Below are 16,781 nucleotides of genomic sequence, written 5' to 3'. Positions count from 1 at the left end.
CAGACAGTGCGATGACGACAGTGCGACAATACGATGGCGACAGTGAGATAGTACGATGGCGACAATACTACAGTTCGATAGTGCGATAATACGATGACGACAGTGCGAAAATACGATGACGACAGTGCGACAATACGATGGTGATAGCCGACAGTGCGATAGTACGATGGTGCCAATGCGATAACGCGATAGTATGATGGCGGCAATTCGAAAATGCGATGGCGACAGTGCGACAATACGATGGCGACAATGCGATAGAACGATGGCGACATTGCGATGATACCACGGCGACAGTACGATATGACTATCGCATTGTCGCCCCCATACTATCGAACTGCCGCCATTGTCTTGTCGCGTTTTCGCAATCGTACGAACGCATTGTCGCCATCGTATTGTCGCACTGTCGTCATCGTACTTTCGCGTTCTCGCATTCTCGCCCTCTGGATTTTAATGAGTAACCACGGTGGCCCTAACAGTATTTTGTACAGTAAAGTGCGTAAAATCTGGTTTGGAATAACAATTTATATGCCGAAAACAGATGTTGAAAACCCGACTTTGTTTTATAAGTAGTAGTCTAAATATACAATGAGTTTTCCGAGCATTAAATAAACATATTAAAATAAAATTCATGTTCGTATCGGTTGAAGTTCTTGTTAATAGTAGAAGCAAAGAACACAATAAAACGCTGATTGGGCTTACTAATTTGAGGCAAGAAAAAACACATCGCGCTATTATATATAACATATAACGCGCATCCGCAAAGTTCGAGCGCCCGTCTCGGTGCCGTCGTTTCCGGTGAAAGTTTCGCACAGGAGCTACCGAGTTTGGATATGAGACCACGAATCATGGCTTGACTTTATATATCAGTCAGCGTAGAACCTGACCAGACTGCGCGGTTGGACAAGCTAGGATGGACCAACTTTGGCCGCATATGACATAAGACCCATTTTCGCATGACGCGGGTCATCTGACCTTTATAATGTGTATATAGCTTTGAATGGAATTTGCACATAGTTTTTGGCATGGACTTATTGTTATGTTAATGTGTTGCACGCTTTCAAAAGCAGAGGGCATATATAAGATCAATTATACTACGGAGTTCATTTTCTGTTGCAAAATGAAATGCAATAAAGATTGTTACTCAGCGGTGTGTACAGTATGACAGCGTTGTCTGTCTGCGATGCATTTATACTGGTTCTAAGCTGGCATACTCACCAATTGGACTCAACCATCTGCTCGAACAAGAAATGATAAGTTCTACTAGCATAAACCTTAAATTGTAACTTATTTTAAAAATATTCATGTTATTTATATTATTCAATTTATTATTCATAATTATAATTATTATTTCCTGTATTGTTGTTTTTCGCATTAAGAAACTTATTCGGCTTACGAAACTGAAAAATCCCATTGGAAAAAAAATCCCATGGGAGAAAAAATTCCATGGGATATAAAAATCCCATGGGAAAAAACCATGGGAATTTTTTGTTTTTTTTTAAACACGACTAAACGCATTAAAATATCGTAGTTGTTCATCGTTTCATAAAATATGATGTTTCTGAAAGTTTCATGAATAAATCTCTCAAAATAAGAAAAAATCCCATGGGATTTTTTTCTCCCATTTTAAAATGGGATTTCTTTATTACTATATATTTATATATATAATGGGCATAAAACCAATATTCAGTCCTTAAATAACGTTAAAATACTTGCAAACGCAAATAAAACACATTTTTTAAAATGTTCAAAATCCCATGGGATTTTTCTCCCATTTGCAAATTATGGGAGAAAAAAATCCCATGGGATAAAAAATCCCATGGGAAAATCGAAAATACCATGGGAAAATGCAAAAATCCCATGGGGACCCCAACTTTGCTTATAAATCTCATAGTGAAGAAAACGCGTTTTTGAGTGAAAATAACCAATTATTAATCAACGATAAGACTTTTATCGCATTCTATGTCTCAAAGTAGCAAATCTTTAAGAAAAAGGGTACTTAAGTTTGCGAAATGTCGGTTTCGCAAAGTTTTTCCGATGGACGTTAATTATGTGCCTTGGCTTGGACAGAAGATGACCACTATTGAAATAAGGATCACTAGGTCAAAGGTTAAGGTCACTGTCACAATAAGTGTGAAAATCGTTTCAGATCAATAACTCGTCAACGAATTTACCGGTCGGCTGGATATTTCACTTGTGTATTTGCCTTGGACAGAAGATGACACCTATTGAAATAAATAAATTGGGGTCACTAGGTCAAAGGTCAAGGTTACTGTCACAATAAGTGTGAAAATGAAAGTCCTGTTTTGGGCGGGGGGTCATATGTCTCCGACCGCGGAACTCTTGTTTTAAAGCAATAAGCAATACATGTTTTATTTTAGCATTTACTTTAAACTATGTTATTATGTATATTTGTTTATTTCACTCGGTCGGTATATGTCACTCAGTCGGTCAGTAGGTCACTCAGTCTGCAAACAAAAGGAAGACATTTGTAAACTTAAGTGAACTTCACAATTTGTTTTACAAATAAATTGAAAATTGAAACTTATATGTCATCACCGTAATGTTTGACTGTGCAAGATCACATCCCCACTGGTACACACAATCATCAATCACACGGTCACAAATATGACAAACTTAAAGCTCCCTTTGTTGTTTTTTTGTAGATTAACTGGAAAAACTCTTCAATTGTTGACCTTATTTACATATTATTGAGAATAATTGTATTGAAATATTTACATAGATGTAGCTGACTTGGTTTTGTGCGAAGAACTGCCTTGGTATGCTAATTCTAGCAAAGTAAGTGCAATACTAGAAGGCCATTTATGATTGGATTAGACAAGCTAATTCTTTGCTGCGGAACTGCTGTTGTAGTGTTTTATTCGTAAGGCTTCTGGTGTACATGAATGTTATTGACTTCTTGAACATGTTTCTATGTATTTCTGAGCATTTCAATAATATGTGCTTCACCTTTGAAAGTTTGTGATAACAAGTACGGCAATGTACCTGTGTATTCTCACATTCTTCACTCAAGCTTTTATTAAAAAATCATTTATATTTGCGATTTGCAATTTTAAAGTGTAATAATTTCTTGTGAGAAAATGATTTCTTCTCAAAAGGAATAGAAAAAAAACATAATGGGTGTGATTCGGGGTCAAAAACTAGATTTGAACACTTGCACAGTAACAAACTTTGAAAGGGACGTATTGGGCGGTCAGTGTCCAGGAGAACAATGTCCTTTTTAACTTGAATAATTTAAACTGGATCATCGTGAAACTTTGTGATTTTTTAGGCATACTATCTTGGCCAAGTTTGTCAACCAGAAAGATTGCTTGAAGCACTTCTTAATCATGGCCCTTATAAAAAAAAGGCCATTTTAACCTTCTCTGCTTTCTAATTCAGTTTAAATTGGATCATCATTAAACTTGGTCACAATTTTCCTGGGCATAAGATCTCGGCCTACTCAATTAGCCTCAGGATTGCCTAAAGCACTTCTGAATTATGGTCTTTTAATAAATTTTAAAAAGGCTTAAGTTAAATTGTATAGCATTTAACACAACTTGCTTAATCCTTTTATCATCAAACTTTATCACAAGGTCAGGTTTGCTCACTTTTTGTCATCCTATCTTAAACATACTTTGTGTATTGTCTTTTTTTCAACTGAGCCATTTCTATACATTACAACATGTGGCAATTGGGGTAATTCTTAATCACTATTGTGACAAACAACTGAACTTTTAGGTTTGTAATATGTTAAATGCAGATTGACATCAAAATTTCAATTTAGAAACATGGCTTGTGTAGTGAATTATAATAAAAAATATATATACCCAAAGTTATAATTGTTGATACTAAATGTTCTTAATTTATTATTTAAAAATCGTGATAAGAGCATGAACATTTGGTCAGATTTGCAGAACTCTAACTTTACTTTCAAGTGACACATATGTAAGGCAACTAAAACATGGTGTTCTATATTTTGGGCTCGGACGCTTGAGCCTCAAGTGCCCAAAGTGAGCTATTGTGATCAACCTATGTCTATTGTTACAGGGTGTGTATTGTCAACTGATAAATAGTTGCTTCTCTCGAGGCCACATTTTTATTACCAAACTGAGTGCAAAGCATTAAGCATAGCTTTTCTCTAAATGTTTGTCTGTTCGTCCGTAGGTTCAAATGTCCTAAAGGCTTGTGTATTTATTTCCTCTTTAACAAATAGGTGGATCTTTTATAAACTTATTCCGTGATAGCTCTAGTTCAGTATGCAATTTTCCAAAAACATACCACATATCTACACCATGTGGAGATGGTATGTCTCATATAAAAGCAATATCCCTGGCTTGAAGGTTAATGTCAAATTTTAGCATAATACAGCTTCACTGGACTGCCACTTCATCATTTATCAATCAATGTTACATATCCTGGCACATGCAAAAAAAGTTCAGTGGTTCACCATGAGTAGTCAGCTGTAAAATCCATGTCCAAAATTCACAAGTCAAGGTCACACTTAGAGGTCAAAAGCAACATTTTGCCATAATACAGCTTATCCAGAATGTTACTCTTTGCTCATCAAATAAGAAAATTAATTTACTAAACATGTTCACCTTGTGCAGGCAGTATGTTGTATGTGTCCCTTGCTCAAAGGTCAAGTGTTACACATATGACTTCATAAGAATAAATATTCAAATGTTGCTATCTTATATTGGACTATGACTTATTTAAATAGGCCAATGAATCAGTACGGCCCATGTTTCCACTAGGAGCATCATTGTTTATTGAAGCATGCATCTTTTTGTATCATTGTATGCACCCGGTAGGGTGGCATATAGTGATCCCAATGTCTGTCCGTCTGTCTGTCCTTCTAAAATTCCGTCATACTTTGCGTTTAGGTTTTGCGTTTAGGTTTCGAAAAAGGGTCATAACTTTTGAAATATCATAGCAACTTGATATTTGGCATGCATGTTTATCTCATGGAGCTGCACATTTGAGTGGTGAAAGGTCAAGGTCATCCTTCAAGGTCAAAGGTATAAAAAAAGCACATGGCGGCGCAATAGGGGGAATTGTGTTTCGGACAAACACATCTCTTGTTTTAATATATAGCTTATTTAGTTCTATTTATACTCATTATACCCCACAAACGAAGTTTAGGGGGTATATAGGAGTGAGCTTGTCTGTCGGTCGGTCGGTCCGTATAACGTGTCCGCTCTCTAATTCCAGTTATTTTCCTCCGATCTTCACCAAACGTGGTCAGAAATTGTACCTAGATGATGTCTAGGTCAAGTTCGAATATGGGTCATGCTGGGTCAAAAACTAGGTCACGGGGTCACTTAGTGCGTATTTTGTGACAATGCGGCGTGTGAGAGTATACGTCACCTTAATGACAAAGCTCTAGTTTTGCTTAGGAGTTACTGAAATCCAGACACATTTTTCTTATCAATTGTTTTTGGTTAACACACTCAGTGTCACTGAAGGTATCACTGAATTCTCTGGAATGTGTTTGATATATAAAATGAATTATGCAAATGTACACACGTTTTTTTATAAGACTGAGTTTGTTTTGATATTTTTATTCAGAAAAGGAGCATTTGGAAAGTGTATCTTGTGCCTGCCTAGAAGGTTGATGTCACTGGAGGGGCAGATAATAGTTATGAGAATACCAGATCATGTTGCCAGTTATGGTTTTCGGACATGAGACTACCGAGATGAAGGTCATCGCAATCTTACTTTCCTGTGGCAAAATGACTCATAAAATTATATAAAAGACTGGCACAAACCAAGAAACACTTTATTTTATTAATGGTACATAAGAAATTAATGCCGGCAATTTTAATAATTACCCATGGTCCTGACCCTTTTAATATATTAAATCACAGTTTTTGCATATGCATGTATCATAACGAGAACACCCTATGGTTGTCCTGAATTTGTATTTTAAAATTCAATATTCATCTTATCTTGACCATTGTTTTGAAATTATCATCACAGATGTGTGTAATTTTGCTGTTCGATTAAGAAGAGTAGATGCTAAATATGTTCAACCTTGGAATCATTAGTCTCAAATCTGCCATTTCAGGGATCCATATTTAGAAAATTCTAGCATCTTAATTGCTAGTTTTTTTCGTGTTACCTCTTAGAATAACCTTATTACCATTCTTGAAGTGTCATTAATGACTGGATCTTAATAAAACATCGTCATAATATTAACCATGACAATATCTTGGCCCAGTTTAATTTTTGGTCAAGTGTGTTCAAAAACTAAATTATTAGGTCACGTCTAATAAAAAAAAACTTATTACCAATGTTTATTGTGCAATCTCCATAAAACATAGTCAGAATATTTATCTTAGCAATATCAGGGCCATGTTTGAATCTTGCGTCAATTGGGGTATAAAAACAAGGTCACCAGGTTAATCTTTGACAATTTATTTACTTTCAATTATGTATGCGCTTCAGGGCAATCATCGCCCCTGGTTTTTCCAAGAAAACATAATTTTTCATACATTTACTCAGAATCGCTTTACAGATTTTACTCCAACTTTCTCAGCAGAATGCTTTAATGTGTCAGTGTTGATAAAAGGAAGAATTTGGCAGCAACATTGTTTGATAGAATTATGTCTTTCAGTTTGTATCCCTCTACGACAGCTGGGTAGATTTCACTCAAATTTGAAAAGCTGAAGGAGATTGTAAACTTGAAGGAATAAATTATGTATGGGACCAACTTTGGCAGAATTATGGCCCTTGCTCTTTTTTGTTGAGCCCATTTGCTGAAATTATCATTTAGCAGTCGCAACAGTTGAGTGTCTGTGCCGTCATGTGTTATGTCAGACAAGGTTGTTTGGACTATATCTTTGTAATTCCTTATGCATCTTTGTAATTCCTTATGCAGTAACACAAAAGTTCACCATGTGCAAATGCCTGAATGACAGACTGTCTCCTAGCTCAAAGCCAAAGGTCAATTTAAAGGTAAAATTTATATATATTTTCCAACATTTGAACTTACACACTTTGGTATTTAATTTCAATTTAGTTTGGACATAAAGCATCTATGTAAGCAAAAACAGTTGGACTTCTCTTCTAAAAGTTTAATATGAACTTTTTTGTTTTCATTTCAGTTTGCTGGACAAAAAACATGCTGAATACAAGGAATGTGTACCACAGAGAGCCAGTGTTTCCATTTGAGTGATCATAAAAAAGAAAAGCTATGGAATTTTATTATCATATTGTACACACGACATAAATGTATAGCGTACAGCTCATTTTATTATGCTCCCCATATATATATATATATATATATGTGATATATATATATATATATATCACTCCAAATGCAAAATACTCTTCTCCCATTGGCTGTTTGACGAGACATGCTGACCCCATATGTTCTATATGGGGTCAGTAGACTAACATGACGTCACATGCTGACCCAATATATTCTATATGGGGTCAGTAGACTATATGGGGCAGTAGAAACATTCAAAATGGCCGCCCGGAACCGTCGATTCAACAGTTTCCTTCCATTTCAAATCGGGTACAATTTGCTATAAATACTAAAAAAATAAAAAAATAACGCTATGTAGCCTGCAGCTTAGCTGAATGTAACCTGGCTACAACAACAGATGGCTTACAATACTTTCACAACAATACGAGTTAAACTTTAAATAGAGAAATCTGTGGATTAAGACAGTTTTAACTAGTAACATTTACCAAACATGTGTAAAGTAGCACTCTTAATTGATATGCATAGGTACATTTATAAATTACTGACGAAAAACCTTATCCTTTTACAGACAAATGTATGCCTGCCAACCGGAAGTGAATTAGCAGTTGTTAACAAAGGAAATAAATACACCGATAAACCATAATCGTCTGCGCATGCGCGAATCAATAACCCGGATTATTCGGATTTCGAGTAAAAACAAAGATGGCTTACACATGCGCTGTTAAGAATTGCTCTAAAGTGCATATTGGCTAAATAAATGGAAGAAACAAGAATGCGAAAGCAGTGGCTGTTTACACAAGGACGCTATGTGTAAATGTGACCCACCATTTAGGTAAGTTATAAACTGACAGGTTTTAATAGACTATTTATCACACACTTTTTGTTTGTGCTGTACGATCTTCATTTTGTTTGTGTAGAATTTCCATTTTGTTAACGTTGTAAGTCGTGTTTTTATAAAGGAATTTGTGAACTTAAAGATGCAATATTTCAAACGCAGAACAATCTTAACATGGATTGTCAAAAATAATTTGTAATAGAAGAATAACACACAGCAAACATGTACTGAAACCTCGACACGGGGGAAGGGATTGCTAACAAATTTTGCTAAGTGACCATTTTATTTGTAAAAATACTTTATTTGTAATAACTTTTTTTCAGATTGTTTGCTTTTCCAACAAAAATACGAGCATCCGTGGAAAGAGGAAAGTGGAAGCAGCTAATAGGAGGAAGAAATGGTAACAAACTGTGGTCACCATCAAAGGACAGTCGGCTGTGCTGCAGTCATTTTGTTGATTGGAAGCCTACCAAAGACAACCCCAATCCAACTGTCAATTTGGGGTATGATGGTGCAGAGAAGAGGGTTAAAAGAATGACATTGTTTGATGCTACCTCTCACAGGGTGAACGCACCAAAGAAGAGAAGGTTAGTTACCAAGCCAGAACCTTTGACTGCAGTAGTTATCCACGATGACCCAGACATGGAAGCGTTACCCAAATCAGAACTGAAAGTGCCATTTGTACTCACACTTCTAGTGTTCGTGGTTGGACTTCTGTTGAAATTGCATGAGCAGTTTGTGGAAATTCAGAAATTGAAAGAGAAGATCAGTGAATTGAGGGGCACAGTGAATTATCTTAAGAACAACGTTTGCACTGAGGAAATTCTTCAAAATGACAAAGAAGTAACATTCTTTACTGGATTGAACTGTAAATCGGCGTTTTACAAATTACATTCATTAGTTGCCCCGTTTGTGAATAGGAAGTGGCGTGGCGTTCTGGTTTCAAAAGAAAGAATTTCTAAACGAGAAGACGACACAATCGGTTCCAAATGTCAGCTTCTATTGACGCTAATAAAATTGAGGCTTGGACTACTGAACAAAGACTTGGCTAAACGATTCTGCATATCGGAAACCTTGTGCTCCAGAATCTTTTTCACGTGGCTCCGAGCTTTAAGAACAGTTTTAGAGTGTAAAGTCTACATACCGGATGAGGAAACCTTGAAAGCTACAAATCCACAACGTTTTCGAAAACTGAAAAACCTTCATACGATCATAGACTGTGAGGAGCTCTTTATCGAAACTCCAAAGGATCTGCATCTTCAAAGTGCCTCTTGGAGCGATTACAAGCACCATAATACACTAAAGTTTCTTGTGGCAAGCACTCCCAATAGTTCAATTGTGAGTCCTGCCTATATGGGTAGAATATCAGACAAGGCCCTTACTGTGGAATGCGGAAACTTGAATCGTGTTCCTCAATACTACTACAATAATGGTAGATAAGGGATTCAAAATCACTGAAGAATGTGCCGAGAGAAACATTGAAGGGTATATTCCACCAGGAAGGAGAGGGCAGTCACAAATGTCACAAACCAAAGTTAAAAAACCCAAGAACATATCCAACTTGCGTATCTTAATCGAACAAGTGATAAGACGTTTCAAAACATTTGGAATCCTGTCCACTGAAATGCCCATTCAGATGATAAATCATGTTGATGACATTATTATTGTGTTTGCTGCTTTGTGCAATTTGAAGAAGCATATTTATAGAACTTTAATTAGTGCTTTTGTATAAGGAAGTATGGTAGGCATTTATTTCTGGTGTAATGCGTATCCAAATATGATATAGCACCCAGTTTTCAAAAGTTCCCCAGGCACTCATAAACTGCGTTTTTTAGGTAACATGAATGACTCGTGTGTATTTATGTATATATATATATATATTTCTACTTTGCTATTTCCCTTTTTTTTGTACATGTTTCATGTTTATTATTCATGTTCATTTTATGCGTGCTGTTCTGTAAAATTTACATGCTGAACATTTAATATGATTTAAATAAACTCAGTTGCAAGTGTTCTCTTGATATTCTACAACATTAAAGTTTAAGTTTATGACCATAATTACTTCTTGATGAATATTCAATTAAGGTATAACCAAATAAGCATGTGGGGACTGCATAGGATAATCAGGGACGACATTTTACGTACTGGGTACATGCATTTAACCCCGTTTTATCAGATCGAAGCTCATTTGTGACACCGGAAATGTATTTGTTTCTCTGCCATATATTATGATTGGTAAAGTGGTTTATTTCTGCATACGGCAAACACGTCTTTTAAGAACGCAATATTTAGAACGCTGATCTGTTTTAAATTATTTTTCATTATGTTGAGTAGAAAATGCAGATACCAGGGCAAGCGCTACGATGATAGCCTGGTGTATGAGTGATACATTGTCTCACGCTCTGGTAAAACAGGGCTTAATGCATAAGCATAGTGTCGTTCTAGTATACTGCACAGGCTAACCAGGGACGACACTTGCTGCGTAAACTGGATTTTCGCCGGTACAATACTTTACGAACATGCATGTTTATACGTCAACCGAGAGCACGCTTTGTCTGGCCGGGTGGTATTTCAGAATCATCTTAAGTCAAATAATTTCACTTAAGTTCAAAATTACAATGTTTTTTTTTGTATTTCTTTACTCAATAAGAAAATACATGTTTTTTGGTATAAAATAACATTGGCATAGTGACATTATTAAAATGTATCTTGATGCCAATTTATTGCAATATGAAATGAAAAACTTCAGAAAATTTCCCAATTTAAGGATTAACATAAAATTTAACTTAAGATGCTTCTTGAATACGAACCAGAGCACACAATGCTAAGTTAAATGTACTATTTCACTTTATGGAGATCAAGTTTCCAATATTATTATGCATACTTCTTTTCAAGTACTGGCCCATTGAGTTGGCACAACACAATAACAGTCGATCAGGTTACTGGAAACATACACCTTTTTAGGCCTTATTTTGGCATTACCTTTGATAATCAAGCGATACACAATAATGTACACACAAGATTGTTTCATGACCCATAAACAACAGTAACACAAATGTTTTTTTCTAAAATATATACCAAAATTATTTTATTATTTTATTACATATTCATAACACACAACAATGAACATACCAACTAAAATCAATCGTAAGCTAAAATCAATCGTAAGCATTTATACATGTTTTAACTTGTATGGTTGCAACACTTTCTTCCGCTTGAACAACACTGACAATACTCAAAGACTCATTGGCATTTGGCACAAAACCACTTGTCAGCAGTAACAAGCTGTCTGCCATCAACCCCAGCACAATGGTAATGGACCCACAATCCACATCCATCGCATCCCACTGACTGGTCTGTATCAGATATTGGTTTGTCTACACAATCTAATCCACATACTCCACACAGATAGACCTGAAGTCATTGGAAGACTTCTTCAGTTTTCTTGGTTGTATTTTCTTGTGGCTTTGAAGCAAGGCACGACGCACTTCAGAGTCTGTTGGGGTATCCTGATGCTGGAACGTTATCACTGGCGTCACAACAATTTGATGCATGTTCTCCTTGTCCAAAAATAATGATGGAAACACATGAGTTGCCCAGAACCATTTGAGCGCCTCACAAACACCTTTCCAGAAGTCTTCATCAAAGTCAATGCGACACATAGCATGTCCATGATGTGTATAAACAAATAAATCACAATATGGTCGATCCAAGATAGCCATTTGACCCTGCACTTTATAAAAGTAAGGATGTTTTTGGTCCAACATAACATGTCCGTTTTCATCATGCAGTAAATACTTCACATTGTCAACAGTTGGTACAAAATCCTTTAAACTTTCAGGACATTTGATTTCACACAGGCCTTTACCGCAGCACACACAATCCACTTCCAAATCTGCGCTTGCTGCAATGTAAGGTGCATCTGCGCAAACTGATAGGCCAGAGTAACAAACCTCAATTTTTTTGTGGATTTTCTTCATTATCCTTGAATATTCTATCTTTGCCACTGGTTCCAAAAATGTACCATGCTTCATGGCCATCGTAGGTTTGTATGATGTTTCTCCAATGATTGTCTTTACCAGTGCAGACGCGTCAGCTGTGGGGTCTTGTTTCAGAGTCTTCACGCGGCTAACAATTCGCTGAAATATGCTGGTAGTTACCCGTCCCTTCCGTTGTTCAACCCATGTGCTGGATAGGGACTGATCTACAGTTACACGTTTCAAGGCATGTCTCTGATCATCGTTGACCGTCAGAAGCTCAATGGCCTGCTCAACAGATATGAAACTGTTCTTTCTTCTAACTTCGTCTGCAATGGCAATACTTGATGGGGGTACATTTACTTCATTTCGAAAGTTCACTGGTCTTCTTTTTCGTAATTTACAACAAGGCAAGAATCAGGTGTGGCATCGCGAAAAAGCTGGTATAAGGCATTCCTCATTTTCGTTTGGTCTTTCACCTGCTCTGCCTGCACTTTTGTTAATGGAGTATATTTTTCTTTAGAATTCTTTTCTTACTTTCATCTGCTTCAATTTCACGATAACGCTTACCATAACGCCCCTTTGTCCAATTTATTTCTGATGCTCTCATGGATTTCATTTCGGGTTTTCCTTTTGGTATATTCCAACTGGATTGTTTGCTGGTCTTTGACAGTTTTGTCGCCCATGTCTTCACCGCATGTTCAACGCGAAACAACATTCCAGCTACATTATTGCAGGATCCAAGCATGCAGGCAGTACATGTACAGTAGGCAGACAGAATGTTGCCTCCGGGTCGTTGTGTTTGATCCTTTCAACTAATGCCCACACGTCATAACATTTGCTGTTGACTGCCATTGAAGGAGTCACCTTTGTCTTTAATAAACATTTGTCACTTGAGTCTCTTATATCATGGATGAACACCTCTTTTACCCAACCACAGTCAAAATACCTGTAGGCCTTGCCAAGTTTGTATTCATTTAGCAACTGATTTGTTATGTCAGTGGGTGATGTAGCATTCAGGAACTTGGAAATGTCTATCATGTAAATTGATGGCCATTTTTCCAGTCCAGCCTTTTCACCTTTCCAGCCAGTTTTCAGGGAGAATGGATCAGGAACTATGTCACCTTCTACTGTCAGTTTCTCCTTATACTCTTGGAGAAGACGCTGCTCTTCAAGCTCAGCTTGTTCATTTACAAGCAGATACTCCTCCCAAGCACAAAATGCCCTGAAAAATACATATTATTCTTATAGCCCAATATCTTAAAATTATTTTTTGTCTGGAAATAATTTTCAAATACATAAGAAACATGTCTTGCAAATACTTTACACAGAGGTTGAGGGCTTCTGAATATGGCACAAGAACAGAGTTTACAAGCCTTAACATACAGCAACTCTCAACGAGACTTTCAATGTTATTGATTACATATAACAGTATGATTTAAGATAGCAGGTACTTTATGTACTGTAGTGTTAATAGTGCTAATTTATATCATCAATGTTAATGAAATGAAATGCTTCAAAAGTCTTACACTAAGTAACTTACAGTGTTCATACATGTAATCAGCCTAAAACTACTACTTGCTTTCAGAAGTTCGTTCTTTATATACGCCTTTTTATTTTAAAAAACATACAATGTATTCATAATTCTGTATACACAACAAAATAACTAAAATTCCTAAAGCAATCAAACATGTTTAATTTTAACTCAAGTATGTGCTTTTAAGACTATGTCAGCTTTAAACAAACATTGCGTTTTAATAACTACCTTGCAACCAAGTCCTCAAAGTCTCCATGCACAGGCCGTTTTCTATGCGATTAATACACTTTCAGAGCGTGTAGAGACCACAATCTAAATTTAGATAATGTCATTTCACCAAAGTCATCCATTGTGCTCACTTCAACAAGTTTTACGCTCTAATTATTTCACACAAAGGAAGTTGTCACAGTTGTATTTGGTTCTAAAATGGCGGATTTTACTCGAACGTCCGGGTACTTGAAATCGCTACAACAACAACCAATCGTTACTGTTTATCGGTGTATTCCATTATTTTGAATATAATCTTTTAAAATAATATTAGTTGCGCAAGAATAAATAGATATGAAATAATGTATTGTTCTATAGAAAAGAGTGAAATCAGTAGTATCATTTTAAGAGAACAAATTTAGTAAATTTAAATAATAAGTATTCTCTTTACTGTGTATATTAAAAGAAATAAGAACAAGGGAAGAATCACATTTGTTTTAAAACTGCATCAAAATAAATAAATGAAGATCATTTTATTACAAATGTATAAAACAATTCTGTACACATTGCGTATCAAGCAATACAACGTGGCGTTCACAAAATCGTCAAATTTGCACATACCATCCTATACAATACTCAATATAATACGCGCTATCAAATAAAATGTACAGTATGTAAAATTTCACGCACCTTTCACCTGGTTGGGCCACCTTTTCAATATCATTTAATGCGCCTAGAAGTCATACAGCCTAAACTTGCTTAACTAAGATATTTTGCATTCATTTCTATCGATCATGGTAATTTTTACTGCACCCTAATTGATCAATGTGATCAATTTATTTAAATACAAACACTCTCAATATTAATGTATTTTCTCAAAAGGCTTTACAAGGCTGTTACACTATTTTATGTTAGTCATTAATAATATGTATGTGAAACTGCAGTATTTGTGCAAAGCTCTATTTTTAAACTGTATTGAAGTGCCTGAAATTTTTAATAAATGAAATCTATAAAAATTCACGCTTGTTATTAGCGCAGAGAGACAAGGGTTATTGAAATATAAATCAGACCAACAGTATTAATGTATATTTTGAAAACTAGAATATTTGCATAATAAATTTAACTAAATTTAGTAAATAAACATATACAAAAAAAATTTAAATTACATTTTTACTTTGAATCTTTAAAAATTCCTTATCAAATTTATTTCAGTATTTTATATCTCTTGCCTTTACAGCGTGTGACGGGGTCCTGACGGATCCATTTTGCGTCATCACGAGCCCGAACTTCCCGTCGAATTACAACAACTCAGGTCAATGTAGCTGGGTCATCAACTCACCAGAGGGCAGCCATATCAATGTGCATACTTGACATGTGTTATCATTGATCAATCCATCAACAAGACTTAACTTTTAAGTCCCCTACCGGTTTCACCAGAGGGAACTTATGGTTTGCGCTCGGTGTGTACGTCACTCAGTCTGTCAGTCAGTCTGTCACACTTTTCTGGATCCTGCGATAACTTTAAAAGTTCTTAATATGTTTTTCATGAAACTTGAAACATGGATAGATGGCAATAAGGACATTATGCACGTCATTTCATTTTATTCCTACGTCAAAAATTCTGGTTGCTTTGGCAACAAATAAAAAAAATCTGACAATGGTGGAGCCGGTAGGGGACTTATATTGCTTGACAATAGTCTTGTTACATCTGTCTTTTGCATTGCGTAAAAAAACTGGATCATATTCTCAAAACATTTCACTTCTAAGATTAATCTAATCTTATTCATGTTCATTACTGATTTACATTTACAGGTATTAAATTATATGTTATTCCAGCATCACTATGTTTTACAGGTTCAACATTTCACCACAATACATTCACACTCAAGTATTTGTATGTTGTGTTTTCAGTTAAACTTTACAGACTTTCGATTGGAGCCCTGCGGCTTCTGCGACTGTGACTACCTGGAGCTCTTCAATATACCTTGCTTCTCCTCGCCGTCAATCGGGAAGTTCTGCGACCCATCGCCGACTAGAGGATTCAAGCCGCAGTCGAACTCTGCCCGTATTGTTTTCTCAACAAACTCCAGTAGTATTGAGAAGGGCTTTAAAATGACGTACGTATTAACACAACGTATGAATCATTTTAAAAATTCTCTTTTTTTCGCGTGGATCAAATCCTGCACTTCTCCAGATCTATGACACCACACCACTTTCTTTCACACTATTATCTTTGTCTTATATTTATTAACTACAGTATGCACATATCCGTTATATCCACGGACTGCGATTACGATATAACTGTGCAGGTCATTCATGTAGTAATAAATCCCTGTTCCGAATTCGGTTCGACAAAATATTAAGGAAAATGTTTTTTCTTCATTACTCAAACATGTACACATTAACTGCAATTACTATTTAAATGTAAAAAGACACATATTAAGGATTTGCATTTATATGTGGTACCATTGTTTGTCCTTCCGATTTATAATTACAGCAAGAAAATGACAATTTCTTATTTGGCTTCAAAAACGGATAAGAAATGTGTCCTCTTTCTTCATTCTGCCGTGAAAACGGAACTTAAGTATATTAAAAAAACACAAATTAGTAGAAATAAACGTTAATGCATTGTTTTACATTATACAGACTTGTTTATAAATTTAAAGATTTATACATGATATGATGTTTTATTTAAAGTTCGTATTCGTAGTCGAACAGGTGAGTTCGGTTTGAGCAAGAAATCATCGTCAAGTGCATACAAGAAACATGAACGACATTTAATACTTCCTTTAATTGTATAATTATTGCTTGAAACACTATTTAATGTGTCAATAAGATGCATCATTTGTATACATAGCAGAACGTCGTGAATACGAAACACTGACGTCAATACTCTCTCAAAGATTTTGTCGTAGAAAACACCAAAATTTATGGCTGTCGAAATTTGAGAACCGACGACGCCTTCGCAGTGAATCCATTTTTTTTCTAGCCGACGATACCAGGCAGCCAGCA

General features: G+C 35.8%; 2 protein-coding genes across 2 annotated transcripts in view; one reads left to right on the top strand and one right to left on the bottom strand.

The window, feature by feature from the left end:
* LOC127831777 (uncharacterized) overlaps window positions 1-16,781 on the bottom strand; it is a 216,552-nt gene that overhangs the window by 172,794 nt on the left and 26,977 nt on the right. The gene's annotated exons all lie outside the window — the stretch shown is intronic.
* LOC127831775 (uncharacterized) lies at window positions 7,626-9,985 on the top strand. Its single transcript, XM_052356820.1, has 2 exons — window positions 7,626-8,045; window positions 8,372-9,985. Exons 1-2 carry the CDS (start codon window positions 8,020-8,022, stop codon window positions 9,486-9,488), a joined length of 1,143 nt encoding a protein of 380 aa, XP_052212780.1. The 5' UTR covers window positions 7,626-8,019; the 3' UTR covers window positions 9,489-9,985.

The sequence above is a fragment of the Dreissena polymorpha genome, chromosome 1 (genome assembly GCF_020536995.1).
Source record: "Dreissena polymorpha isolate Duluth1 chromosome 1, UMN_Dpol_1.0, whole genome shotgun sequence".
Lineage (NCBI taxonomy): Eukaryota > Metazoa > Mollusca > Bivalvia > Myida > Dreissenidae > Dreissena > Dreissena polymorpha.
This window is presented reverse-complemented; position numbering and strand designations above follow the sequence as displayed.

What these genes read in the sequence shown, in the direction of transcription:
- LOC127831775 (XM_052356820.1), top strand. Translation starts at nt 8,020, where the DNA reads ATGTGTAAATGTGACCCACCATTTAG. An exon ending in AAATGTGACCCACCATTTAG is followed by an intron (nt 8,046 to 8,371) that starts GTAAGTTATAAA and finishes ACTTTTTTTCAG; the next exon opens with ATTGTTTGCTTTTCCAACAA.